We start from the raw sequence: 26333 nt of genomic DNA, 5'->3' as shown, positions 1-26333 counted from the left end.
ATGTTTCTTATTGCAGTGTTTCAGACTCCTTCACAATTTTCCCACTTAAGCACTCAGTTTTCTTTTCCCCAGGTTTGCTAACCCAAATTTAGATTTCCCACATTAAATAACAGCGTTCCTCTGTGTTCTCACCTACTGCTCTCACTCCTTTGTCCTCTCCCACTTCAACAGTCCAATAACAGGAAGTTCTCTTTCCACTTTGTCCTGCATTCTCCACTGTCTCTCTTTAACTGCCATGTTATTGGTCTTTGGAACTGCATTCCTTGACTTCAGTTAGGAGTGAGAGCTCGCTTGTCAGGTTTAGTGACACATGGCGCTGTAAACAATTCAACCAGAAACTTGGCCCGAACGTTTCCAGTGATGTTAAACTATAACTTGCTTCCGACTGCTGCATGTGGAAAATTGATCCAGGTCTGCTTTTCACCTAAAAGTGACAAAACTAAGACATTTTCATTGTTATCATCACTGCTTAAACAACACACTTCTCTCTCTCCGGCCAGAAACTCCAATTTATGTCATGTATTCACATTCATGAGTGTAAGCGTGTCTTTGTTGCGTGTATGTTGTGTATTCATATTAATATTGAGTGTAAGCTGGTCTTCGTTGCCTCGATGTGTTTTCATAATCAGGTTTAATTCATGTATCCACTACAGAAGGCCTAAATACCGTGGCTATACATTTATAGCCCATAATTCTTCGGGTTTCGACAGCTATATTCTCCTGGAATACCTCGTTAAACAGGGTATTGCTCCGGGTGTAACAATGAGAGGGAGTCGTGTCGTTCTAATGTATGACAAATCCTATGATCAGAGATGGATGGACTCATTTAGCTCTCTGCCCATTCGTTTGGCCAAAACACCTTCTGCCTTGGGATTCGAGGACCTTGAAAAAGGCTTCTTTCCACACACATTTAATACAAGGGCTGACGAATTCTATGTAGGTCCTTATCCTGCCCCGTCTTTTTACGGGTATGAAAAAATGTCAGAATTTGAAAAGGAGAAATTTATGGCGTGGTACAAGCCTGCCTGCGAGAAACCATTTGATTTACAGGCTGAAATGCGTAAGTACTGCATTAATGATGTCGAAGTGTTGAGAATGGCTTGTAAAATATACTGCGAGACCTTGATGAAGTGCACGCAGATTGATCCATTTTCACACGCCACCCTGGCATCATACTGCATGGGGATTTTCAAAACCTTGTTTCTTCCAAAAGACACCCTGGCACTGACTCATCACGGTGCGTATTTTGATCAGAATAAGACATTTTCAGACGTGTCTCTTGAATGGCTTCAATACGAAACAAAACATTGTTATCAAGCATGCTCTCAGAGGCGGCGAACAAAAAGTAGGACCTTATTTTGTGGATGGATTTGATGCTTCCAGCAGAAGTGCATATGAATTCATTGGGTGTTTCTATCACGGCTGTCTCCGCTGCTACCCGGAGACTGATGGTAACCCTGCCGCCAAGCTGTCATATGGCGAGTTGTATCATGCAAGTTGTGAGAAGGTGAATGCTCTAAGAATGCATTATGGTCTTAATGTCTTGGTCATGTGGGGGTGTGATCGGTCATCATTAAAGTCGACTGATCAGTCAGTCAAGGACTTTATGCACAAATACAAAAAGCCTGAGCCTCTGGACCCTAGAGACGCGTTGTTTGGGGGGAGGACTAATGCGATGAAACTGTACCACAAGGTTGATGATGGTGGAGACGAAAAGATCAGATACTATGATTTTACAAGTCTTTACCCCACTGTTCAGTGCAAGAAAAATTATCCAATAGGTCACCCTCAGATCATATACAATAATTTTGACAGAGTTGAAAATTATTTCGGGTTTGTTAAGTGCACTGTGCTTCCTCCAAGGGGTCTATTTCATCCTGTTCTGCCCTACAAGTGCCACAATAAGCTGATGTTTCCTCTCTGCAGAACGTGTGCTGAAGAGCAGCGCCAGCACAGTGATTGTGTGCATGCTGAGAGTGAGAGGCAACTGTAAGGTTTCCTTTGAGCTTGAAAAGGCTATTGAAAAAGGGTATCAGACTGTCTGCATCACTGAAGTTTGGCACCTCCCTAATAAGACTGACACACTGTTTAAGCCGTATGTCAAAACATTTTTGAAATTCAAGCAGCAGGCATCTGGATACCCGAAAAATGTCAAAACAGCTGAGGAGCAGCAGAACTTTGTTCAAGACTATTATGAGAGAGAAGGCATCAGACTTGACCCTGCTAAGATTTGTGTAAACAAAGCAATCAGAAGTTGTAATAAACTGCTTCTGAACTCTCTCTGGGGGTGATTCTGCATGTGAACAAATATGCCATCTTGCGAGCTGATTACAGACCCTGCCAGATTCACACAGCTGATGTTCAGTGACCATTATGACGGACGCCAGTTTTGTTTCATCTCTGATGATGTTGCAGTGGTTCAGTGGTGTCAGGCTGATGGTAGAGGGTCGCGGGTGAAGGATGTGAATGTCTTTGTCGGTGCTATGACTACGGCCTATGCGAGGCTCACTCTGTATGACTTGTTAGACAAGCTGCAGGAACGCATTCTTTACTGCGACACAGATTCAGTTATCTTCACCTCTCATCCCGGGGAGTGGGTACCCCCTTTAGGACCACACCTCGGTGAGCTGACTGATGAGCTCAATGATGGCGGGTCTGGAGAGGATGATCACATTACTGAGTTTGTCTCTGGAGGTCCAAAATGCTATGCTTATTACACAAAACAGGGTAAGACTCAGGTTAAGTGTAAAGGTGTAACACTCAATGATGTTAATTCTAAAGTTGTTACCCACGAATCGTTGAAAGGCTTAGTCAAGGCATTTGTGGCCAACAGGGATGCGCGTTTAGTTGCAGAGTCTGACACCATCAAACGCAATAAGAAGAGGTTTCATCTCAGGAATGAAACAGTTGTAAAAAAAGTTCAGGTGGTCTATAACAAGAGAAGGGTGCTGCCTGACTATACAACACTCCCTTATGGATACTGATCAGGATCAAGCCTTTGATGGGAGGCTCCAGCACCCTTTAGTTTAGTTATTAGCGGGCCGAGTAATTGTGGAAAGACTTTCTTTGTCAAAAGCATCATTGAAAAAGCATCTACTATTATTTCAGCCAAAATTGACAATATTGTTTACATCTACTCCTGCTGGCAGCCTTTATACAATCAACTTCTTCAGATAAGAAAAATCACCTTTGTGAATGGTATACCGGAGTCTCTGAGTGACGATGTCCTTTTACCTCCGGATAAGAACAACTTGCTCATTATCGACGATGTGATGAATACTGCGTCTGACAGCATAGAAGTTCAAAATGTGTTCACACAATACGTTCATCATAGGAACTTGAGCTGCATGTGTTTAGTTCAGAATTTGTTTATGCAACAATTTTGTTGAACACTAATTATTTAACTCTGTTTAACAACCCCAGAGATAAATATCAAATTTCAGTTTTAGGTAGACAGATGTTTCCAGGTAATACAAAATACTTCTTAGAAGCTTTAAGACTCAGAACCAATTTGTTGTCAGATCGTCAAGTTGTTTATATCCCCAAAAAACGGCTAAAGCGGTAAAAAGGATGCCGTATTCACGGATGCAGAGAAACATTGCACTGTTGGAGTTGTTGTATAAATCCCCACCCAGTGTACGGAGGAATATTATTTGTAATGCGAGCATGGATTTTATTAATGGTCTGTGTGAGATATCGCTCAATGTTTTGAAAGGTGTTATCCCGCTGACTGATCAACAGTACAGACAACTAAAAAAGAAAAAAAGGAATCAGGCTGGTTGCAGACAAAAAGGTCAAAATTTTGAAAAAGAGAAGATCCATCAACCAATCTGGAGGATTTTTGCTACCATTATTAGGGGCTGCCATACCCTTCATCACCAGTCTTATAGCAAACAGGTGAAAATGGAGAACACACAGAAAATTTTTTTGGTCCCGCAGCATCAGTTGGACATGTTAAACCATCAGCAGCAACAACATACAGGCTCCATCAGACATGTAGAGCAAAACGAGCGAGACAAAGCTATGGTTGAAGTGCTGCAGCTGCAGATTTGGATGTGTATGAGAAGGCTAAAAAGTATTCTGCCATTCTTCAGAGATACCGTTCACTTGTGAAACAAGGCATGAGTGAAAAAAATGTGCTAACACTATCTTTGCCTTCTGAAACCGGTCAGGATGCATCTGACCGCCAAAGCAATGTTGGTGGCGACAGACAAAAAGACATGTTTGGGATGAGATTTTGTCCTATATGGCAAAAAGGAGCAGAAAGAATGCAGAGCTTATTTTAACAGCGCTCACTCGTGCGTCGGGAGTTTCTTGGAATGATAGGGGTGAGATTATTATTGACAACCAGAGAATCAGAGGTTCGCATCTCTATGATTTGATCCAAAGTGCAACAGCAACACGTAGAGCAACAGATGTTTCATGGCCTGCAGGGTGGTCGACATTTTTAAAAACACTCGCCCGCTTAAATGTTCCTCTGTCTGCTTTTCCTAATGCTGAGGTGAGGAGGACTATTAGCCAATATAAAGGCGACACTGGCGACCCGAGTGTTGAAACAAATGGTTTGCACAAGAAGCGGTCACTGAGTGATCAAAGCTTATTTACCACACATAAAAAATCAAGGCAGAGTAGAAGCGGGTGGATCGATTTTTAATGAATTTTAAAATTATGTTTGTTTTTCTTATTCTTGAAAAAAAGATCATTTAGCCTCGCATTTGTTTCCCTTTTTATATACTACTACTTATGTGTTTTTTTTCTTATTTATGTCTATATTGTTTTGTTAAACAGGTGACAGTTTTAGCCTTTTTACTACTTTTTGAACTCTATGCTGATGTTTAAAGATTGTATTTTTACTAAATAATGTTTTTAACCATTAGGTGAAAATAAATATCAGATGAAATGATATTCTCTTCTGTTATCTTTTATTATTTGTTACTTGAATCAGTATCCGCGCTGCACACAATCAAAGTTATTTTCAAAACATGCAGAAACAGGTCTTATTTTGTTAACAAAATGACAAACCATTGCATCGTTACAAACAAGGTTATCACTGTACATATTAATTAGTCTTGAATAAGACGCTCCTTTTTGGACATGATATAGAAAAAACACACAGTGTTGTCCGCAGGTTACCGAAAAGTCCTTCTGAACCTGTCTCCCAGAATAAAATATCCGAGCGGTGTTTTTAAAAGAAAAACTTTTATCTCGGGTGAAAACTTATCAGGTGAGTTACTGAAGCTGTCAAAAAAAGTGCCCTTGCTTGGCTTTTGTGATATAGAACGCCAACCAGTGCTTCCCAGGTAAGTCTGATGGATCTGTATTCACAATGCCCATGCATGGATATCTGATGGGCTTTGTTGGCAGCTGGTCACATGCTAAGACGCCTAGAAGATGAGCCCTGTTACTAATCCTTTTAACAATGCTGGTTAGTTCTATTGTATTCATTTTGAATCTTTAGTAGTCGTCCAGCAGCACTTGTCTCATATTAGATATTTGGATGACTGAATCAAATACAGAGTAACACACCAGGTTCATTGTTCGGGGTAGCGGATTTCTGAAACGGGTTTCCAGCCTCACGCTCCCTGTTTGAACTAATGATACGTTCCCTGAATGTCCTTCATCAGCTTCCAGATTGAAACAGGAATTGTTTGGCCGGATACGACTGTCCATCAGCGTATAAACACATGAATTCTATATCACAGTTTTAAAATTAAATTGATTACGTGTAAAAGAACCAGGATAAGCTTCGTTATCCACGAAGGCGATGATGACAAATTTAGGCAACCTGCCCATAAATAAATTAGTTGATATTCTTGCCCCAGCAGGTGTGGAGAAGGTCTTTAAAGAAACTCTGTCTACAGCATATTTTGCATTTGCATGATGCAGCGCCTTGCCGTGTGCCAGCCTGACACTTGGTGAGACACTGATTCTTTTCACAAATAAGCTGGCAGAGACCATTTTAACTTGATACGCGGTGTTAGCTCCAGTCATGAGAGCAAATTCGTCTTTAGAGCGCACAAATTTCAGCGACAGCGATTCCATTAAGTAATAATTTTTCTTGAAAAAACAGGTCTGCGTGTACTGGAGCAATCAATTCAACAATACTGCTATTCGCTGTATGAGTACCTCTGGTCACCAGACCCTGGTTCTCCCCTTCTATACATGTATCATTCATGTGCGAGGCTGTGTCTGTACAGAATAAAGCGCTGCTGAACTGTGTGTCTAAAGTCTGCTTATTATAATTGATAAGACATTCTATTATGCCTCTGTATGGATACGTGTTGGATGATTGGCTCATCAAGCGATCCCCCAAATTTACATCTACCTGACTAAATAAGGTGCAACCTGGATAATTAACAAGTCCCACGTTTGCATCCCTGCCTAAGTTTGTGCCGTCAGCATCTGTGATTCTTACTCGTGTGTAGATACAGGAATCGTTTAGATCCAGGTAATCCTCTCCGGACGATGAGATTTAACATGTCTCTCATATATCTCTCGTATCATATATAACATATCTCCTGCACGTACTCATTCAGTGCCATCGACAGCAGGTGGAAGGTTGCGAGTTTAATGTTGAGTTCCGTTTCCTCAGACGGGTGTGATCCTGCAGAGTCCTGTGAGCATCCTGGAGAGGGGGGCGGAGTCGGTGGGGTCTGGATTAGCAGTGCTGGAGGGGGAGACTCTGACGGTCCACAACATGGCAGATGTTGTCTGTAAAAGAAATCCACGCATTGCATTTTTTAAAAATATCGGGTTTAATGCCAACGTCTCTCACACAGAGACAACCTACCATTTGTTTTTTTTTTCTTTTTTCAGTCCTCAGGGTTTTGGATGATTTTTGGCCTGAACATGGCAGAAGGTAAACCAATCTTCGGGCCATGTGCGAGCTGATCATATACAAGACGCTTCCTAATATTCTCATAAGAAGAGTTGACCTTGTCTCTCTTGATAGTCTTATCGACCTCATTAAACACCCGCTGCAGTGCTCTCCAGTCTGACCACTGAATAAAAAACAAATCCTTAAACCATGATAAACGTTCTTCAAGGGTGAGGGGGTATGGGTTCAACCTCCAGCTGTCAAGGCCCCTGTCCTCAATTACACCCTCCCTGTCTTCACACACACTAAGAAAAATGAAGTTGTCACCAGGACGATTGAAACGGTCCGCTTCTAGGCCCCAGAGTGAAACCTCTGTTTCTCGGCTCTTGTAACCATAAATGGTAAGTTGCTCTTTTGTCACACAGTACATACACAATAGATGTGTTTGCAGGTTTTAGTGCAAATTGTACATTGCTACATTGTTTTGAATTACCCTCGGCCCGCAGTATATGTGGGCACCTGTCAAAGGTCATTTGGATTTACCAGACCGCTTTGAAAACAACATGAAATCTTCACAACATGAAAAAAATGTCTTTGTTGAGCCATGACTGGATTTCTCCTTATCCTTCCTAAAGGCCGTTATAACCTTGCACTGCCAGTGGTGAGCTGCACCAGCTGTGACCTAATGTGGTCCCCCTCAGTTAAGGACTTCCAGGGTGGTGGATATTGGCCTGGCACCTTAAATTTCTGCACCCTGTTTTCAATGGATGTCTTTCAGTCTTTCTATGACATTAAGAAGCTGCACCAGGGATGTCACTTAAGGCGTTTGTCAAAGTGCTGGATGAACGAACAGCCCATTTTGGAAGGGTGAGTTTCTAAATTTGTCAAGGTTAAGGAAATTGTGCAAATCAATGTTTATGATGACTGTCCTTGAATATTCTGTTGTTTGTCCTCTACTTAAAAGACTGGCCGAATATCAGCTGATGCCTTCAGTAAAGTCTGTTGAGTAAAGTCTATGAGTCTGTTGTCTGTTGTGGCCAGTGCGATCCTCTATGCTGTTGCATGCTGGGGGAGCAGGCTGAGGGTCGCAGATGCCAACAGACTTAATAAACTGATCCGTAAGGCCAGCAATGTTGTGGGGATGGAGCTGGACTCCCTCAAGGTGGTGTCGGAGAGGCGGATGCTGTCCAAGATAAAGAAAATGTTGGATAACACCTCCCACCCACTCCATGACATGTTGGTCAGTCACAGGAGCTCGTTCAGTGAGAGACTGAGATTACCGAAAAGCACCACTGAACGACACAGGAAATCATTCCTGCCTGTGGCCATCTCCCTGTACAACGCATCCACTTAACACACTGTTTGCTGCTACAACTACACATGTTTCTTTTCCAAATATTTATTTATAAGTGACTTATGTATGTATGTATGTATATATATGTATATATTGTACTATTCTTAGTTAGCGTATTGTCTGTCTTGTCTTAATGTTGGTTTAAAATGGAGCACTGTAACAAAAAATAATTTCCCCCAGGGATCAATAAAGTATTCTGATTCTGATTCTGATTCTGATTAAAGGTTTCTTGGAGTGGAGTGCTGTAAAGTGTGAGGTGGACAGGATGTGCAAGGAGCCATGCTTTAGCTGCCCTGCCTGCACTCCAGACATGCTCGCCGTGTCAGTTGATGGAAACCGCAAGCTTTATTGCTTTTAATCAAATGCAAGGTACGTTATGCATTGTGGACATAAATCAAATTTGGATTTGTACAAAAATTGTATTTTGATGTTTCTTTTCAAACAACTGTCACCGTGTTCGTTCAGCACTTCAGAGCAGGGGAACTTTGAAGGTGTCTTCATTGAAGAGGGTGAGGAAGTTGCTGAGTTTGTGAAATACATCCAGAGACACACAAATGATGTAAGATACACATATATATCAGTGCTGTCAGCGTTAATCTTGTTAAAATGACGTTAACGCCATAACCATATACTCATACGTGTGTGTGTGGATACATATTTGGATGGGTGGATATTTATTTTGTTTTTCTCTTGGTGTTGTTGTAATACTATTTACTTGACTTTATCTTAATGCATACTTCATTTTGTGACCATGTGTATTTAAAAAATAAAAACATGGTTTTTATGAGGTGTTGTGTGAACGTGACTTAAGGCTAATTCAGCTAATTCTTTTGCATTAGTGTTAAAAAGTTTGTCCCTGATAGGGCGCAATCACGTCGTGTCTTTGAGTGTGTAGGTCCCGGGGAAAGGGTTGTGTGGATCTTCATCTTGGACTGCAGCAAAGGAGTCGAGCAAAAAGTCCACTGGGAAGTTGGATGAAGAGGGCATGGAAATAGCTGTTTGTTTGCTGTTAGTCCTCCTGGCTGCATTGAACATGTTTCGAGGGGAGATCTTTGCTCACCCCCTTTTTCTCCAGAGGAAGTTGGCAGCTAGCGTCCCAGGACATATTATGTTCCTTTGCTCCGATGTGGCCTGTAAATATTTCCCATATTTAACCAGCGTGGCTCAGCAGTGCTCTGAGCTGAGGAACCTCTTGTCAATGCGTCCTTTTCTCTCCGTCATGCATGCAAAAGCTCACACTTGGATGTGCGAGGTATACTGCAGCTTGTAGTCTTGGATAAGTTTAAGACATTTTGTTATAAGGTTGAATGAATTCAGCAGTCATGTATTGTGACCTCCTTTCTATAGATCAAATGGGGAGGTGCGTTTCAGGATGGGGCCGGTTCTACAGTTGGAGAAGAGGTGGAACAAGTAAACAGTTTCCTGTCTAGGGCGGCCATCACAACGAAGTACATGTCTAAAGCAGGTGTGTGTCCGTGTGTGAGATTCCACTCAGTCTCCTGCTCATTCATTCTTATTTGTATACTAACTGAAATGCAGGGCGAGCAGACATGCTGAGCCTCCTGGCTTTGGGCTGGAACAAAAGGAAAGTGGAACAACTGGGCCGCACTTTGAGCCAGAGATATCTAAAGGTCATTTTTTCAACACCCATTTTAATGTGTATGGTAATCAGAGATGGGCAGTAACGCGTTACTGTAATCCGATTACTTTTTTCGAGTAACGAGTAAAGTAAGGGATTACTATTGCAAAAACGGTAATTAGATTACCGTTACTTTCCCGTAGGAACGCTGCTTTACTGCGTTACTAAAACCGTGATTTTTTTTTGCGAGAATGTCTCATGACAGTGACGTAAGCAAGGGCGACGTTTGTGACAACAGCTGTGTGCAGATCAACAGTGGATCATATATCGAGTACTGGAGAGAGTATGAGCGTGCAGCGTTTAAAGCGTGGAAGTACTGACCTTACTTTGAGTTTGATTCCATAAAAAGTGACAAAAACAGTGTCCGTTGTGCGTGGGAAGAAAACTTCTTTTTACAGCGAAAAAAACCCCTAAACTTCCAAGCAAGCACCGAGTGCACAACGATGTAATGGGAAATTCACAGAGCTGCCATATCCTTCCACTGACCGCTGCGGCACACCTGCACCAGGGTAAACCTCCGCCTACCCTGCTCCTGCTTTACAGGTGAAAATAGAGCAAAAGGACCGCTGAGTCTTTGACTTTATTTATTTTCTGCTGTGTTTTACTTGCATCTATTTGAAAGACTGAGTGTAAACACACAAAAAAAAAAAAAAAATTATGTGCTGGAATGTGCAGAAAATAGGTTTAAATATTAAACAAATTTCTTCCAGTCAGTGAATGTTGCATATAATTACATTTTTGCTTGATGCATAAAGTTAAAAGATTAAAACTAATAAAACAAGTTTTAAAAAGGGACTTTTCCATTTGATTACATTTTGTATGATGGATTATGCAGAAAAAGTAGAATTGGACTGAAAGATCTATCGCTTTATCACCTATTCAGGTTGTAAATCGTGTTTTTAAAAAGTAACTATGTAACTAAGTAACTAAGTAATTAATTACTTTTGAAAATAAGTAATCAGTAAAGTAACGGGATTACTTTTTTGGGGAAGTAATCAGTAATTAGTTACTGATTACTTTTTTCAAGTAACTTGACCAACACTGGTGGTAATGGGGCAAAAACACCAGTACTATAAAAATGTCCATATGAATGACATTTATTAATGTATTCTTAGATCATAAGGATCCTTAGAGAACAAGTGGAGAGCCTGAATGCGAGCAGAAATGAGCTGGGTGTGGATGACGACACACTGCAGCAATGGGTGGCCGATGTGCAGCAATGGGCTGAAGGTGAGTCTCAATATAATGCACTCGTGTATAACAACAGGACCCACCATGGCCTCATTAAAGAACTTAGAGTTAAGATCTTTCTGACAGTGTCAACAAACAATGAAAAATAAGCCTTGTAAAAGCAGAATTGATGGCAGAGTTGTTGCGTTTGATCAAATTGGATTGGACCTGGGTTGAAGTGATGTCGTACTAGTTGGTTTTATAAAGCTGAACACCAACATACTTGTTATCTCATGATAATGCAGCACATGAAGGCTCCAGATGTCTTATAATGAATATCATCAAGTCAGTGATTACAGAGTCCACTGTAGTTTGGTGACTGTTACTCATCCTGTGTTCTGATTAATATTCCTCTCACTTAGAAACGGATCAAACTGATGGCAGCCTTGGAGCGTTGCAGGCACGAGTAGAGGAGCTTGTCGTCATCATCAGAGTGCGAACACAAAGTCTTTACAGACAAAATGGTGTCACAGTTTCTTTGAAACGGACCGTTTGATGCTCAGTTTGTACAGCTTGTGCAGCTACTTTGTAAACAGAATAAAATCAGATCCAGGTTTGTTTAAGCAGGATGTGATTTGTTCTAGCAAACAAATTGATGAGTGTAGATTAAAATGTAAATATATGCATTATGTGAAGGTGTTCCTTTTTATGATTATTTACAGATGGCAACAAGAGGCGACACAGAATTCACAAGGTCATCTTAGATGAGAAGAAACGCTTGGCGGCTGCTGTTGACGACTACAACAAGCTCGCTGAACCAACAAAGCAAATCGTATCCAGTGATGCCCTCATGCAGACCGACGTTTGGCCCTGGCAGAGCACAAGTGAAGGTAAGCTCTTGATTTCTAAATATCCTTTTTAAACAAACTCCCAGTATCTGAGCAGTAGTTGAATGTTTTGTTCTTGAATCATAATATGCTGCTATGTTTTCCCATCTGATGTTGTTAAACTGTAGCTGCTGCTGACCTCCGGACAAAGAGAAAGGTCTTTGAGAAGGTGATGGCTGTGAGGCGCCTGAGAGAGGAGGAGATGATCCTTTGCAGGGAGATGCAGCATCACTGGACAGTGTTGCGAATGCGATCTGTGGTGTTGGGGACAATCTCCTCAGACTGTAAGCACATCTTTTATTTATTTATACATTTGGTGATGAATTGATTGAAAATAATAGCAGATGCTAAAGTCTTACTGGATCTTTTACCTATATTTGGGTTGCTAGCTAACACTGCCTTCTCCCTTAAAAAAAAGTTTAATTACATGATCCTAATTCCTTGTGTTTATGAGGTGAGGTTTGTTTGTTTTACTTATATTTAACAGTTTTGTTGTTTTTACAGCCTCCCTTGTTGGCATGTCGGAGGATGCACAGAAAGGACTCCATAGCCTGGTTTAAAACAACAAAGTGAACTGAAAGCTGAAATGCTCAAAGTAAAGGACGTGTACAAGAGAATCATCAGCCACCAACCACTCCTGGAAATGGACTCGGAGGAGGAGGAGGACGTTCCAGACGATGAGAGTGATTTGAGCACTTCTGATGAAGACTGATTGTGTCATCGTTGATGTTATGTTTGCTAGAATAAAAAGTTAATCACATCTGTTTAATGTGATTTTTATAATGTCTGTTTCAGAAATTGCTTATCAACAGACATTTTACATGTTGAGAAGAAAAATGTAATTCCCTTGGTGCAGTTGTTTACCCTGAATCATCCATCCATCCATCCATTTTCAACCGCTTATCCGAGGCCGGGTCGCGGGGGCAGCAGCCTAAGCAAAGAGGCCCAGACCTCCCTCTCCCCAGCCACCTCCTCCAGCTTATCCGGGGGAATACCAAGGCGTTCCCAAGCCAGCCGAGAGATATAATCTCTCCAGCGTGTCCTGGGTCTTCCCCGGGGCCTCCTCACGGTGGGACATGCCTGGAACACCTCGCCCAGGAGGCGCCCAGGGGGCATCCTTGTCAGATGCCCGAACCACCTCAGCTGACTCCTTTCGATGTGGAGCAGCAGCGGCTCTACTCTGAGCCCCTCCCGGATGGCCGAACTTCTCACCCTATCTCTAAGGGAGAGACCAGCCACCCTTCGGAGGAAGCTCATTTCCGCCGCTTGTATCCGCAATCTCGTTCTTTCGGTCACTACCCACAGCTCGTGGCCATAGGTGAGGGTAGGGACGTAGATCGACCGGTAAATTGAGAGCTTCGCTTTTACACTCAGCTCCCTCTTCACCACGACAGACCGGTGCAGCGTCCGCATTACAGCAGCTGCAGCCCCAATCCGTCTGTCAATCTCCGGCTCCCTTCTCCCATCACTCGCGAACAAGACCCCGAGATACTTGAACTCCTCCACTTGGGGCAGGAACTCATCCCCGACCCGGAGAGGGCACTCCACCCTTTTCCGGCTGAGAACCATAGCCTCAGATTTGGAGGTGCTGATCCTCATTCCCGCTGCTTCACACTCGGCTGCGAACCGTTCCAGTGCGAGCTGGAGGCCCTCACCTGATGAAGCCAACAGAACCACATCATCCGCAAAAATCAGAGATGAGATTCTGAGGCCACCAAAGCGAAAGCCCTCCGCCACTTGGCTGCGCCTAGAAATCCTGTCCATAAAAATTATGAACAGAACCGGAGACAAAGGGCAGCCCTGGCGGAGCCCATCACCCACCGGGAACGAGTCCGACTTATTGCCGGCAATGCGAACCAAGCTCCTGCAACGGTTGTATAGGGATCGAATGGCCCGTAGCAATGGGCCAGACACCCCATACTCCCGCAGCACCTCCCACAGGACACCCCGAGGGACACGGTCGAATGCCTTCTCCAAGTCCACAAAACACATGTAGACTGGTTGGGCAAACTCCCATGCGCCCTCAAGTACCCTCGAGAGGATAAAGAGCTGGTCCAGTGTTCCGCGACCAGGACGAAAACCGCATTGTTCCTCCTGTATCCGAGGTTCGACTAGCGGACGAACTCTCCTGTCCAGCACCCTGGCATAGACTTTCCCAGGGACGCTGAGGAGTGTGATCCCCCTGTAGTTGGAACACACCCTCCGGTCCCCCTTCTTAAAGATGGGGACCACCACCCCGGTCTGCCAGTCCACAGGTACTGCCCCTGATCTCCACGCAACATTGCAAAGGCGTGTCAACCAGGACAGCCCTACAACGTCCAGAGCCTTCAGGAACTCGGGGCGGACCTCGTCAACACCAGGGGCTCTGCCACCAAGGAGTTGTTTAACTGCCTCAGTGACCTCGCTCCCGGATATTGGCGGGTCATTCCCCTCATCCCCAGACTCTGCTTCCTCCTCGGAAGACGTGTCAGTGGGATTAAGGAGGTCCTCAAAGTATTCCTTCCACCGCCTGACAATTTTCTCAGTCGACGTCAACAGCGCTCCACCAGCACTATACACAGTGCAGGTAGAGCACCGCTTTCCCCTCCTGAGACGCCTGACGGTTTGCCAGAATCTCTTCGAGGCAGTCCGAAAGTCTTTTTCCATGGCCTCTCCGAACTCCTCCCACACCCGTGTTTTTGCTTCAGCCACTGCCCGAGCCGCATTCCGCTTGGCCTGTCGATACCTGTTGTAACAAACCTTTTGGGTTATAGCACCACTAGGGGGGGGGGGGGGGGGGGGGGGGGTTGCCCAACTATTGTAGTAGCTGTGGGGGTCTCCTAGTGGGTGTGTGAGTTGTTAGTGGCAGCCATTTCATGCTGCTCATGTTCCATGCTCCAAGAAAGCACCTTACTTACTGTTGTGACAAGCTGGCGCTGGTGGTACCAATCCCCGCGCATGTAGGTTCGGACGAGTACAGCCGAGGAGACCTGGCTTATAAAGTGTAATGTTGCTGACGGCGAATAAAGGTCTGTTATTGGATTTAACCGACTGGTTCCGTGTTATCCGGCTAACCTCCACACCACATGCCCGCTGGACCGGCTAGCCGCTCCTTCCTCGCCAGACTGCTGTTACACTGTCAGCTGCCTCCCTGAATCATTCTTTCCCATCTAATTTAATGACTAGTGCACATGTTCAGATACAATAACATAATTTAATTCATGGGATGCTTTCTGGGCTGCTCAAATTATCACAAAATGTAAAAGCACCAGGCAGCACACTCACAAGGACATTTTTTGTTCAGTGTTTTGTTGAAGAAATCAACAAGTACAACTGAGATGTTTGCTGTAGTGGTGTGTTTGTTAAGAAGCATGCCAGCACACTGGTGAACTGACAGTCCCAGAATGCACCCGAGCCAGTGACTCGCCCCAGAACAAATGACATTAATTACCTAGAAAGACAACCGTGATCAAAGACTAAGTAAAAGAGTAGGAAACAAAAGATAAGGAAAGGTACTGTGGGGTAGGAAAGAAAGGCCAGAGCTGTGCAAAATGACCTCCAGCAGTCCACAAATATGCACGTCTGTTCAAACGGTCAGATACTGACTCCATGAGGGTGGTATGAGGGCTCGACGTCCACAGGTGGGGGTTGTGCTTACAGCCCAACACCGTGCAGGATGTTTGGCATTTGCCAGAGAACATCAAGATTGGCAACTTTGCCACTGGCGCCCTGTGCTCTTCACAGATGAAAGCAAGTTCACACTAAGTACTTGTGACAGCGTCTGGAGACATATTGGAGAACCTTCTGCTGCCTGAAACATCCTCCAGCATGATGGTTGGGCAGTGGGTCACTAATGGTGTGGGTGGCATTTCTTTGGGGGACCACACAGCCCTCCATGTGCTCGGCAGAGGTAGCCTGACTGCCATTAGATGCTGAAATTAGATCCTCAGACCCCTTGTGAGACTATATGCTGGTGCGGGTGGCCCCGGGTTCCTCCTAATGCAAGACAACGCTAGACCTCATGTGGCTGGAGTGTGTCAGCAGTTCCTGCAAGACGAAGGCATTGATGCTGTGGACTGGCCCGCCCGTTCCCCAGACCTGAATCCATTTGAGGACATCTGGGACATCATGTCTCGCTCCATCCACCAACTGCACCACAGACTGTCCAGGAGTTGGCAGATGCTTTAGTCCTGGAGTCTGGGAGGAGATCCATCAGGAGACCATCTGCCACTTCATCAGGAGCATGCCCAGGTGTTGTAGTGAGGTCATACAGGCATGTGGAGGCCACACAGACTACAGAGCCTCATTTTGACGTTTTTTAAGGACATTACATCAAACCAGATGAATGATTCTGTATTGCACTGATCAAGGAACCAACCCAATAGGAGCTAAAGGCATCCTCTTCACATTACTTCACTCAGTAAGTTTATACTATGTTTAATGTGCATTTTCTTCATCAGTTTAGAACATAACATGTTAGCGCTCCCTGGTTCTTTTTGGAGACAGATCCTGAGACAGCAGGCAGCTTTGGAGAACTCATGCCAGCTGTGGTCATTAAGGAAAACTTTGATTTAATTTTTAGGATGAAATATCTTCTATATTCATGTCATGCTTTATACACCTTCATTGTAATATAAATGAATCAAATCGAGTCAGAGAGTAATAATATATGAAGCAGACGTCAAGCAGGACCACAGCAGCAGCCACGATCCTTCAGAACGTGCTGGATGAGAGAGCACAGAAACTCCAGGGAAGAAGTTTAGTTAGTAACATGCATGAACTGCATTACTGAGACATGTGTGTTTACAGATGGTGGTGAGGGAGAGGGGGAGAGTTTTTAGTAAAAGGAGACGTGACTGCATCTTCAACCAATACTGAGCCTGCATAACCCTGAAAGAGACAGAGAGAGAGGGGGGGGGGCACTAACCCCCAGCAGTCTGGTCCTATGACAGCATAACTAAGGGCTGAGCTGAACCAGCCCTAACTATGAGCTCTACAAAGAAGTGAAGTCTTATGCCAACTCTTAAAAGTGTTGACCATGTCAAATACATGAGTTCAAATTGAGGTGATAACTATTTATCAACAGTATGAATGTCTGTTCCCGTCCAACAAAGTTGTTACTACAAACCATGTTGAGCAGGGCTTCCACTTGACTTTAACTTCTTCTTTTTCCTGAAAAACATGATATAAACAAACATTTAGTTAAGAAAGACATGCAAGTTGCATACAAAAAGGAGCTTATAAACATTTGTGTACTATTGAATGGCTCTGAGCATGATGTCAGGAGGACTTTAAAGAACGTAAACATCAGGAAGGCAGCACGACCAGGTCGTATCAGGTGGTATGTTCCTATTCAATGTCCTATTTGTACATTTACAATAACATAACGTCTAACCTTTACTTTTCCTGTTTTTGGTTGGGACATCCGAGGTGTACGCCGTAGAAATCGAGGGAGATGCAGGAAGTGGAGATGGAGAGGAAGATGCAGGAGGAAGCAGAGATGAAGAGGAGGATGCAGGAGGAAGCAGAGATGAAGAAGAGGATGCAGGAGGAAGCAGAGATGAAGAGGAGGATGCAGGAGGAAGCAGAGATGAAGAGGAGGATGCAGGAGAAAGCAGAGATGAAGAGGAGGATGCAGGAGGAAGCAGAGATGAAGAGAAGGATGCAGGTGTAAGCAGAGATGAAGAGGAGGATGCAGGAGAAAGCAGAGATTAAGAGGAGGATGCAGGAGGAAGCAGAGATGAAGAGGAGGATGCAGGAGGAAGCAGAGATGAAGAGGAGGATGCAGGAGGAAGCAGAGAAGAAGAGGAGGAAGCAGAGATGAAGAGAGATGAAGAGGAGGATGCAGGAGGAAGCAGAGATGAAGAGGAGGATGCAGGAGGAAGCAGAGATGAAGAGGAGGATGCAGGAGAAAGCAGAGATGAAGAGGAGGATGCAGGAGGAAGCAGAGATGAAGAGAAGGATGCAGGTGTAAGCAGAGATGAAGAGGAGGATGCAGGAGAAAGCAGAGATGAAGAGGAGGATGCAGGAGGAAGCAGAGATGAAGAGGAGGATGCAGGAGGAAGCAGAGATGAAGAAGAGGATGCAGGAGGAAGCAGAGATGAAGGAGGAGGATGCAGGAGGAAGCAGAGATGAAGAGGAGGATGCAGGAGAAAGCAGAGATTAAGAGGAGGATGCAGGAGGAAGCAGAGAAGAAGAGGAGGAAGCAGAGATGAAGAGAGATGAAGAGGAGGATGCAGGAGGAAGCAGAGATGAAGAGGAGGATGCAGGAGGAAGCAGAGATGAAGAGGAGGATGCAGGAGGAAGCAGAGATGAAGAGGAGGATGCAGGAGGAAGCAGAGATGATTAGGAGGATGCAGGAGGAAGCAGAGATGAAGAGGAGGATGCAGGAGGAAGCAGAGATGAAGGAGGAGGATGCAGGAGGAAGCAGAGATGAAGAGGAGGATGCAGGAGAAAGCAGAGATTAAGAGGAGGATGCAGGAGGAAGCAGAGAAGAAGAGGAGGAAGCAGAGATGAAGAGAGATGAAGAGGAGGATGCAGGAGGAAGCAGAGATGAAGAGGAGGATGCAGGAGGAAGAACAGACAAAGAGGATGCAGGAGGAAGCAGAGATGAAGAGGAGGATGCAGTAGCAAGCAGAGATGAAGAGGAGGATGTAGGAGGAAGCAGAGATGAAGAGGAGGATGCAGGAGGAAGCAGAGATGAAGAGGAGGATGCAGGAAGAACAGACAAAGAGGATGCAGGAGGAAGCAGAGATGAAGAGGAGGATGCAGGAGGAAGCAGATATGAAGAGGAGGATGCAGGAGGATGCAGAGATGAAGAGGAGGATGCAGGAGGAAGCAGAGATGAAGAGGAGGATGCAGGAGGAAGCAGAGATGAAGAGGAGGATGCAGGAGGAAGCAGAGATGAAGAGGAGGATGGAGGAGGAAGCAGAGAAGAAGAGGAGGAAGCAGAGATGAAGAGAGATGAAGAGGAGGATGCAGGAGGAAGCAGAGATGAAGAGGAGGATGCAGGAGGAAGCAGAGATGAAGAGGAGGATGCAGGAGGAAGCAGAGACGATTAGGAGGATGCAGGAGGAAGCAGAGATGAAGAAGACGATGCAGGAGGAAGCAGAGATGAAGAGAAGGATGCAGGTGTAAGCAGAGATGAAGAGGAGGATGCAGGAGGAAGCAGAAATGAAGAGGAGGATGTAGGAGGAAGCAGAGATGAAGAGGAGGATGCAGGAGGAAGCAGAGATGAAGAGGAGGATGCAGGAGGAAGCGGAGATGAAGAGGGGGATGCAGGAGGAAGCAGAGATGCAGGAGGAAGCAGAGACAGAGAGGATGATACAGGAGGAAGCAGAGATGAAGAGGAGGATGCAGGAGGAAGCAGAGATGAAGAGGAGGATGCAGGAGGAAGCAGAGATGAAGAGGGGGATGCAGGAGGAAGCAGAGATGAAGAGGGGGATGCAGGAGGAAGCAGAGATGCAGGAGGAAGCAGAGACAGAGAGGAAGATACAGGAGGAAGCAGAGAGGAAGAGGACGATGCAGGAGGAAGAACAGACAAAGAGGATGCAGGAGGAAGCAGTGATGAAGAGGAGGATGCAGGAGGAAGCAGAGATGAAGAGGAGGATGCAGGAGGAAGCAGAGACGAAGAGGAGGATGCAGGAGGATGCAGAGATGAAGAGGAGGATGCAGGAGGAAGCAGATATGAAGAGGAGGATGCAGGAGGAAGCAGAGATGAAGAGGAGGATGCAGGAGGAAGCAGAGATGAAGAGGAGGATGCAGGAGGAAGCAGAGATGAAGAGGAGGATGCAGGAGGAAGCAGAGATGAAGAGGAGGATGCAGGAGGAAGCAGATATGAAGAGGAGGATGCAGGAGGATGCAGAGATGAAGAGGAGGATGCAGGAGGAAGCAGAGATGAAGAGGAGGATGCAGGAGGAAGCAGAGATGAAGAGGAGGATGCAGGAGGAAGCAGAGATGAAGAGGAGGATGCAGGAGGAAGCAGAGATGAAGAGGAGGATGCAGGAGGAAGCAGAGATGAAGAGGGGGATGCAGGAGGAAGCAGAGATGCAGGAGGAAGCAGAGACAGAGAGGAAGATACAGGAGGAAGCAGAGATGAAGAGGAGGATGCAGTAGCAAGCAGAGATGAAGAGGAGGATGTAGGAGGAAGCAGAGATGAAGAGGAGGATGCAGGAGGAAGCAGAGATGAAGAAGAGGATGCAGGAAGAACAGACAAAGAGGATGCAGGAGGAAGCAGAGATGAAGAGGAGGATGCAGGAGGAAGCAGATATGAAGAGGAGGATGCAGGAGGATGCAGAGATGAAGAGGAGGATGCAGGAGGAAGCAGATATGAAGAGGAGGATGCAGGAGGAAGCAGAGATGAAGAGGAGGATGCAGGAGGAAGCAGAGATGAAGAGGAGGATGCAGGAGGAAGCAGATATGAAGAGGAGGATGCAGGAGGATGCAGAGATGAAGAGGAGGATGCAGGAGGAAGCAGAGATGAAGAGGAGGATGCAGGAGGAAGCAGAGATGAAGAGGAGGATGCAGGAGGAAGCAGAGATGAAGAGGGGGATGCAGGAGGAAGCAGAGATGCAGGAGGAAGCAGAGACAGAGAGGAAGATACAGGAGGAAGCAGAGATGAAGAGGAGGATGCAGGAGGAAGCAGAGACGAAGAGGAGGATGCAGGAGGAAGCAGAGATGAAGAAGAGGATGCAGGAGGAAGCAGAGATGAAGAAGAGGATGCAGGAGGAAGCAGAGATGAAGAGAAGGATGCAGGTGTAAGCAGAGATGAAGAGGAGGATGCAGGAGGAAGCAGAGATGAAGAGGAGGACATCTGTAGTGCTTTTCTACATTGTACATTAATAAATTAATGAGTGTGACTATAAATCCAGAGAGCTAATGACTTTTATCCTCTGATGACACTACTTTCCTGATTTTGTAGTGCACAACATTTGACACTTCAACCTAGTACTGTGACTTAAGAGTTTTGTACAGTGGTGATGCTAACGACCTCAGGGAGGTAATCAGGTGACCTCTTAAGAGGTCATATCTGTGTTCATATTGGTAACATGTTTACATGTACTTGTTATACTAGAAAGTCTCAAAGAGAATTATCAGGTGTGGTGTTCGAGAAGATTTGTACAATTACATTTGTATAAACATGAGTGTGAAAGACCATAATACACACACACACACACATATACAAAATTGTTAAGTCAGGTAACAGCAGAGGTTCACGATGGCTAGCTTTGGTGATGTGAACACCACATGGGGAGGTAATAAGGCATATATAACACTATTTTCATGTTAGCCACAGGACATGTAGGGCAGCTGTCACCTCACAGCAAGAAGGTTACTGGTCTGAACCTTGGCTGAATAATAGAATAGAATAGAACAGAATAGAGTAGAGTTGAATAGAATAGAACAGAATAGAGTAGAGTTGAATAGAATAGCTGGTGACTCTGAACTACCCTCGTCTTCACCATCTTGTTTGTCTCTATGTACCTCGTGGTGAACTGCCTACTTATCTAGGGTGTACCATGAGTATCACCCAAAGACAGCTAGGATAGGCTACCTGATAAGGACACCTGGTTACAGATAATGGACAAAGCATATCTTACTTCTCAGAAGGTGTTCATAAAGCTTCCTCATCTTCATGAGGATGTCACGTGCAGCACCTTCCGCTGGTTCGATGTGAGTGATCACGGTCAAACTGTCCAAGAAACAGAACTGGCTGGTAGCCCAGGGCGTGTAGTTTTGAAACCTGCAAGAACAACAAAGAAAAACATGCAGCCAGTCTTTCATGTAAGCAAACGGATGTATAACAAACCTTTAAGTTTCACATCTTTGTTGTTTCATTGTTGTAGATAGTTAAAAAGTATTTATGGCGACCAAACCTGTAAATGTATGATCAAATCCATCTTGAAATGTTTTGTCTCTCAGTTAATAGCTGATTAAATTAAAAATCAGAAGTAGCTTAAATTAAAATAGTTGAAGTTTTTTCTAGTTTGATGTCTTTAGTGTGATGATGTTATTCTGATGTGAATAATTTTTTTATTTATGCTCTTTTATAAATTAATATTTTATGTGTATATACATGTCTTGTTAGTTTCTTACTTCATGATATACAAGAAAACATTGACAACTGTGATTAATAAAGAATTGTCTAGCAGACCAACCACTTATTAGATCAGAACTTTTAAACTTACTGACAACTGGGCTGAATTAACCACATTTTTTCAATCCCTCCTTTAGGTCCAGGACCTTTCGAATGAGGCAGGCACAGTAGATCTCCTGGGGAGGGAGGCAAGAGAGGACCCTGCAATCCTCTCCACTGCTCTCACTACCCGTTGTCATATTTTTCCTGCAGGACCCAGTGCAGGAGTCATACCACACAGTGATGCAGTTGGTGAGGATACTCTCAATGGTGCTCTTTAGAAGGTGCTCATAGTGGGGGTTGAATCTCTAGTCAGCAGAGTGAAGAGAATTGTTATGTGCATTATTATTCAGCCCCCTTTGGTCTGAGTGCAGTCAGTTGCCCATAGACATTGCCTGATGAGTGCTAATGACTAAATAGAGTGCACCTGTGTGTAATGTAATGTCAGTACAAATACAGCTGCTCTGTGACGGCCTCAGAGGTTGTCTCAGAGAATACTGGGAGCAGCAACACCATGAAGTCCAAAGAAACACTCTGATGGACGTGTGGACAGCAATGCTGCTTTGAGCAGTACCGATGTTTCAGGGCTGGATGATGTTTTTGGGCGGGGCATCTACATCCTGACATATCAAGGTTACTTTACTTTTAGGTCAATTTGCTTTACAGAAAAATAATAGCATTTGTCATCAAGATATTTATATGACTGCACTTGCTCAGGTTTGTCCAGATTTCAAACTGTTCTAAAAGTCTTTTGATTCAAATCTGGGGCTGTGTTATTGAAAGCAGCAGAGAAATCGATGAACTGAAGTCCTTTACTCTCTACGTGTTTGACAATCAGGTGAAGTAGAATCAAAAGCGCGTCCTCCACTCCTCTATTGGGCTTATGTGCAATCTGCATTGAATCAAGCTGAAGTTCAGTGTCTTCCATAATCACATTTCTGATGATTTTTTCAAAGACTGAGGTGAGGGCAGCAGGCCTGAAGTCGTTTAGAACTTTTGGACGACTAGATTTAGGACCAGGAACCACAACAGCTTCTTTCCAAAGAGAGGGCATGAACGATTTATTCAGAATAACCTAAAATATAGGACTGAGTTGTCTGTGACGGTTCTCAGTCATCCAGGTCATTGTAGACTAAGGAGCTTGCAAAGAAAAGCGTCTGGACTTCTTTGAGTTGCTTGAAGACGTTTCACCTCTCATCTGAGAAGCTTCTTCAGTTCTAAGGGTCAGTTGGTGGGGAGTCCCAGATTTAAACCCAGTGGGAGTTTCCCCCCAAAGAGGGACAAAGGACCCCCTGATGATCCTCTACCTAATCACATGAGCCAAGGTGTGAAAGCGGGTGAGGGTCCTAATCAGCCAGGGTTTCGGGTGAGCTCATTGTGAAACCTGGCCCCACCCTATCATGTGATTTCCTGAGGTCAGAAGGCCCAGGATGTGAGTGGGCATTAAGGCGTCTGGGGAGGGAACTCAAAACTGGATTATAGATTATTTATATTATATATTGATATTATTTATCTGAATATTTATTTATCATAACTCTGTTTCTACACTCACTTTATATGAGTGCTTGTTGTTTCCTGTATATTTGCTGCTATGACAACTCAGTTTCCCTCCTGGATTGATAAAGTTTCTCTGATTCTGAAATACAGTGAGCCATTATATTTGTAGTTTCTAACTAACAATATAAAGGCTCAGCAACCGATAGAGCCACAGCACGTCCCACTGGCAGCTGAAGGAACTTTTATACAAAGGACTTTGTAATTGAAGCTTTATTTATACAGGTCGGCTCATTGAGACTCAATGTCTCATTTACAAGAGAGACCTGTTCCAGACAAACATATTAAAATTACAACAATAAAAGCAAAGTTTGTGTAATGTACTCAGTCACATTAAAAACGAGAACAAGTTCCCAGAGATGGTTTCACAAAAACATGTGTAAGTCTGCAAGTGAAATCAACGGAGAGCCTTAAATCCTTCGGTTACGTTTTCCATGAAGACGGAGCAGAAAAGGAGAACGCCTTCTTCCCAAGCTCTGCATGAACTGATGGAACAGTGGATGTAATGATGTCCTGAGACTGCAGGCTGTGACTAAACTGTTTGCCTAACATGTACTCTGATAAATAGGAGGCAGTAACCCAGAAACAGATTGATAGATGAAATGATACTAATGGACCATCCTGTGTAAGACCAATGAGGACCAGTTAACCAGAGAACACAGTGGTGTGTTAAAGGTTTACAGACAGTTATAAATCTTAATGCCCCATGATGGACAAAATCCAACAGATGAAGAGAGCGAGCAGAGTCATTCATATAAATCATGTCACTGTAATCCAGGGCAGGTAAAAAAAAGGTGGCAGCAACAAGCTTTTTCCTGTGAAACATGATCTGTTCCTGGAAGAGAAGCCCAACTTCAGCCTCAGTGTCTTTATTAGATGTTCAATGTGTGGCTTATAGGAACGACTGTCATCAACCACAATACCGAGGTATGTGTACGAGGCCACAGTTTCAATAGAAATACTTTGAGCAGATACAGGAGAAGGAAATAAAGCCGGACCCTCTTTCTGTTTGTGAACAACATGACTTTGGTTTTTTCTACATTTAAAGCCAGTCTGAGCCAGCTGAGACTGAATACTATCAACAGCTGCTGTAATGGTTTGAAAACTATGTTGATGGTATAAAATGAACAGATGCATCTAGATTTTGTGCCACACCGTTGACATAAGTAGCCCAGGACAGAACCCTGTGCACTCGTTTAGTGACATTTAAAAAGCTGGAAGAGAGACCATTGAGCTGAACGCACTGCTGATGTCCAAAAGAACATTAGAGAAGCAGCCAGCTGCTCGGTCTGAAAGGCCTATTTCCAGTAATCTCTGACATAAAATGCTGTGGTCAGCAGCTCAGCTCATAAACCAAGGGACTGGGAGCAGCTGCTGCTGAGTGTTGCTGGAGTTCCTGTGCTGTTAGATCCTCATCCTCTCCACGCAGCTTGGAAGTAGGTGAAGTTGTGCCAGAAGAGTTTTTGTTGTGGTCGACAGTGTCAAAGACTTTGATAGATCAATAAAAAGAGCTTGTTGAAAACACGCAGTTCTTTGAATCTTTGGGCTGAAGGAAGGACAATACTCGGTGTATCAATGCTCAATCAACAATCATTTATTTCCATACAATTCAACAGTCAGAGCATTACAACGTCCGGACGGGAGAGATGCTACCAGAGGGTCAGGCACATGTCTCAAAATGGTGACGGGTTGCTCAGCTTTTTATAGTCTCTAGTGGCCCCCAGCTAGTCGTAAAAGCCAAAACATCACATTTTTTCTCTGTTACAGCGCCTAAGTTATGACCTCGGCAGTTGTTTCTCTACTTTCTGTAAGGTGGGGGTGTGGAATGTGGTCTGTCTATCTCCCCTGTCTTTAGACACAGAGTCTCCTGCTTACAACCTTCTTTTCATGATTCAACAATTAAGCATGTCAAGAAAACAGTGTAACACATTCCCAGCAGATCAAGGATACAGAGTGATGCACATTTATCTAATGAACTAATATGTGAATATGTTCTGTTAACTCAAAAGTATAATGAGAACTAAACTACATACAGCTCACACACTCTATATTAAAGGGTATAATGTGATCTACAGCAGTATTCTAATTCAACTACTTTGATTACATATATAAGGTAACATATAATAACAGAATAATATCACAGTACCCTCTTTTGATCACTCATTAAAGAGATCACTAATAACAAGCACTTCAGCGTTGCAAGGTCCAGGTTTTCTTGATCCTGAGGCCCTCTGTCCCCTTTTAACGGGTGGACCATATGGGGGATGACCTCTGTGTTCACGCAGTTCAGATGCAAGCAAAGTTAGATTTACAACCATAACAGCAGTTACAGATGACACTCCCATCACTCCCCATTTTCCCACAGCTTTATTTTGGTGCTCCAGTTTTCCACTCCCATTTTAATGCCCCCTTATACCTTTCAAATGTACTTAGACTAGAACCTCTGTCTAAGGAGTTTTTAACCTTTATTTTTATTGCTGCAGCTACCAGTGTCTTCAGTTGGGTGATTCTCAGCTTCTTTCTTCGTCCTCCGGGGTTAGACCACCCTTTAGTCATTGCACAGTTCTGGGGATTATTCCGCCCCGATTTCAAACAAGGATCTGTGTGTTTTGGGTTCACCGGCGTGTCCCCCTTTTTGCCAAGAGCCTCTCGAACCTCGTTGGTCTGGTGTTCCTGGTTTTCGCCAACCCCTTCATGGTTATTGCTGTGTTTGTGGGATCCATCTTCTCCAGGAGCCCAAACGTCATGACACTTGACCCCAGTTGCTGTCTCGGCAGTCCCTACATCTGTCCCTGCTG

At 44.3% G+C, this 26333-nt stretch overlaps 1 protein-coding gene across 1 annotated transcript; it reads left to right on the top strand.

The window, feature by feature from the left end:
* Positions 1-9204: 9204 nt before the first annotated feature.
* Positions 9205-12579, top strand: LOC146634424 (uncharacterized). The gene is made up of 7 exons (XM_085349897.1): positions 9205-9423; positions 9519-9636; positions 9711-9802; positions 10926-11040; positions 11703-11870; positions 11996-12151; positions 12464-12579. Exons 1-7 carry the CDS (start codon positions 9205-9207, stop codon positions 12577-12579), a joined length of 984 nt encoding a protein of 327 aa, XP_085206023.1.
* Positions 12580-26333: the final 13754 nt, after the last annotated feature.

This window comes from Diplotaxodon limnothrissa, linkage group LG3 (assembly GCF_057381915.1).
Source record: "Diplotaxodon limnothrissa isolate DT_005_m linkage group LG3, D_limnothrissa_male_GT1.1, whole genome shotgun sequence".
NCBI classification, from domain to species: domain Eukaryota; kingdom Metazoa; phylum Chordata; class Actinopteri; order Cichliformes; family Cichlidae; genus Diplotaxodon; species Diplotaxodon limnothrissa.
The sequence above is the reverse complement of the archived record's forward strand: the minus strand, read 5'-3'. Positions and strand labels throughout refer to the sequence as shown.

Excerpts from the sequence above, each read along its gene's own strand:
- LOC146634424 (XM_085349897.1), top strand. The coding sequence starts at position 9,205 with ATGTTTCGAGGGGAGATCTTTGCTCACCCCCTTTTTCTCCAGAGGAAG. Across the intron at positions 11,871-11,995 it reads CTGGCAGAGCACAAGTGAAG|CTGCTGCTGACCTCCGGACA; the intron begins GTAAGCTCTTGA and ends GTTAAACTGTAG. Across the intron at positions 12,152-12,463 it reads GGGGACAATCTCCTCAGACT|TAAAGGACGTGTACAAGAGA; the intron begins GTAAGCACATCT and ends AAATGCTCAAAG.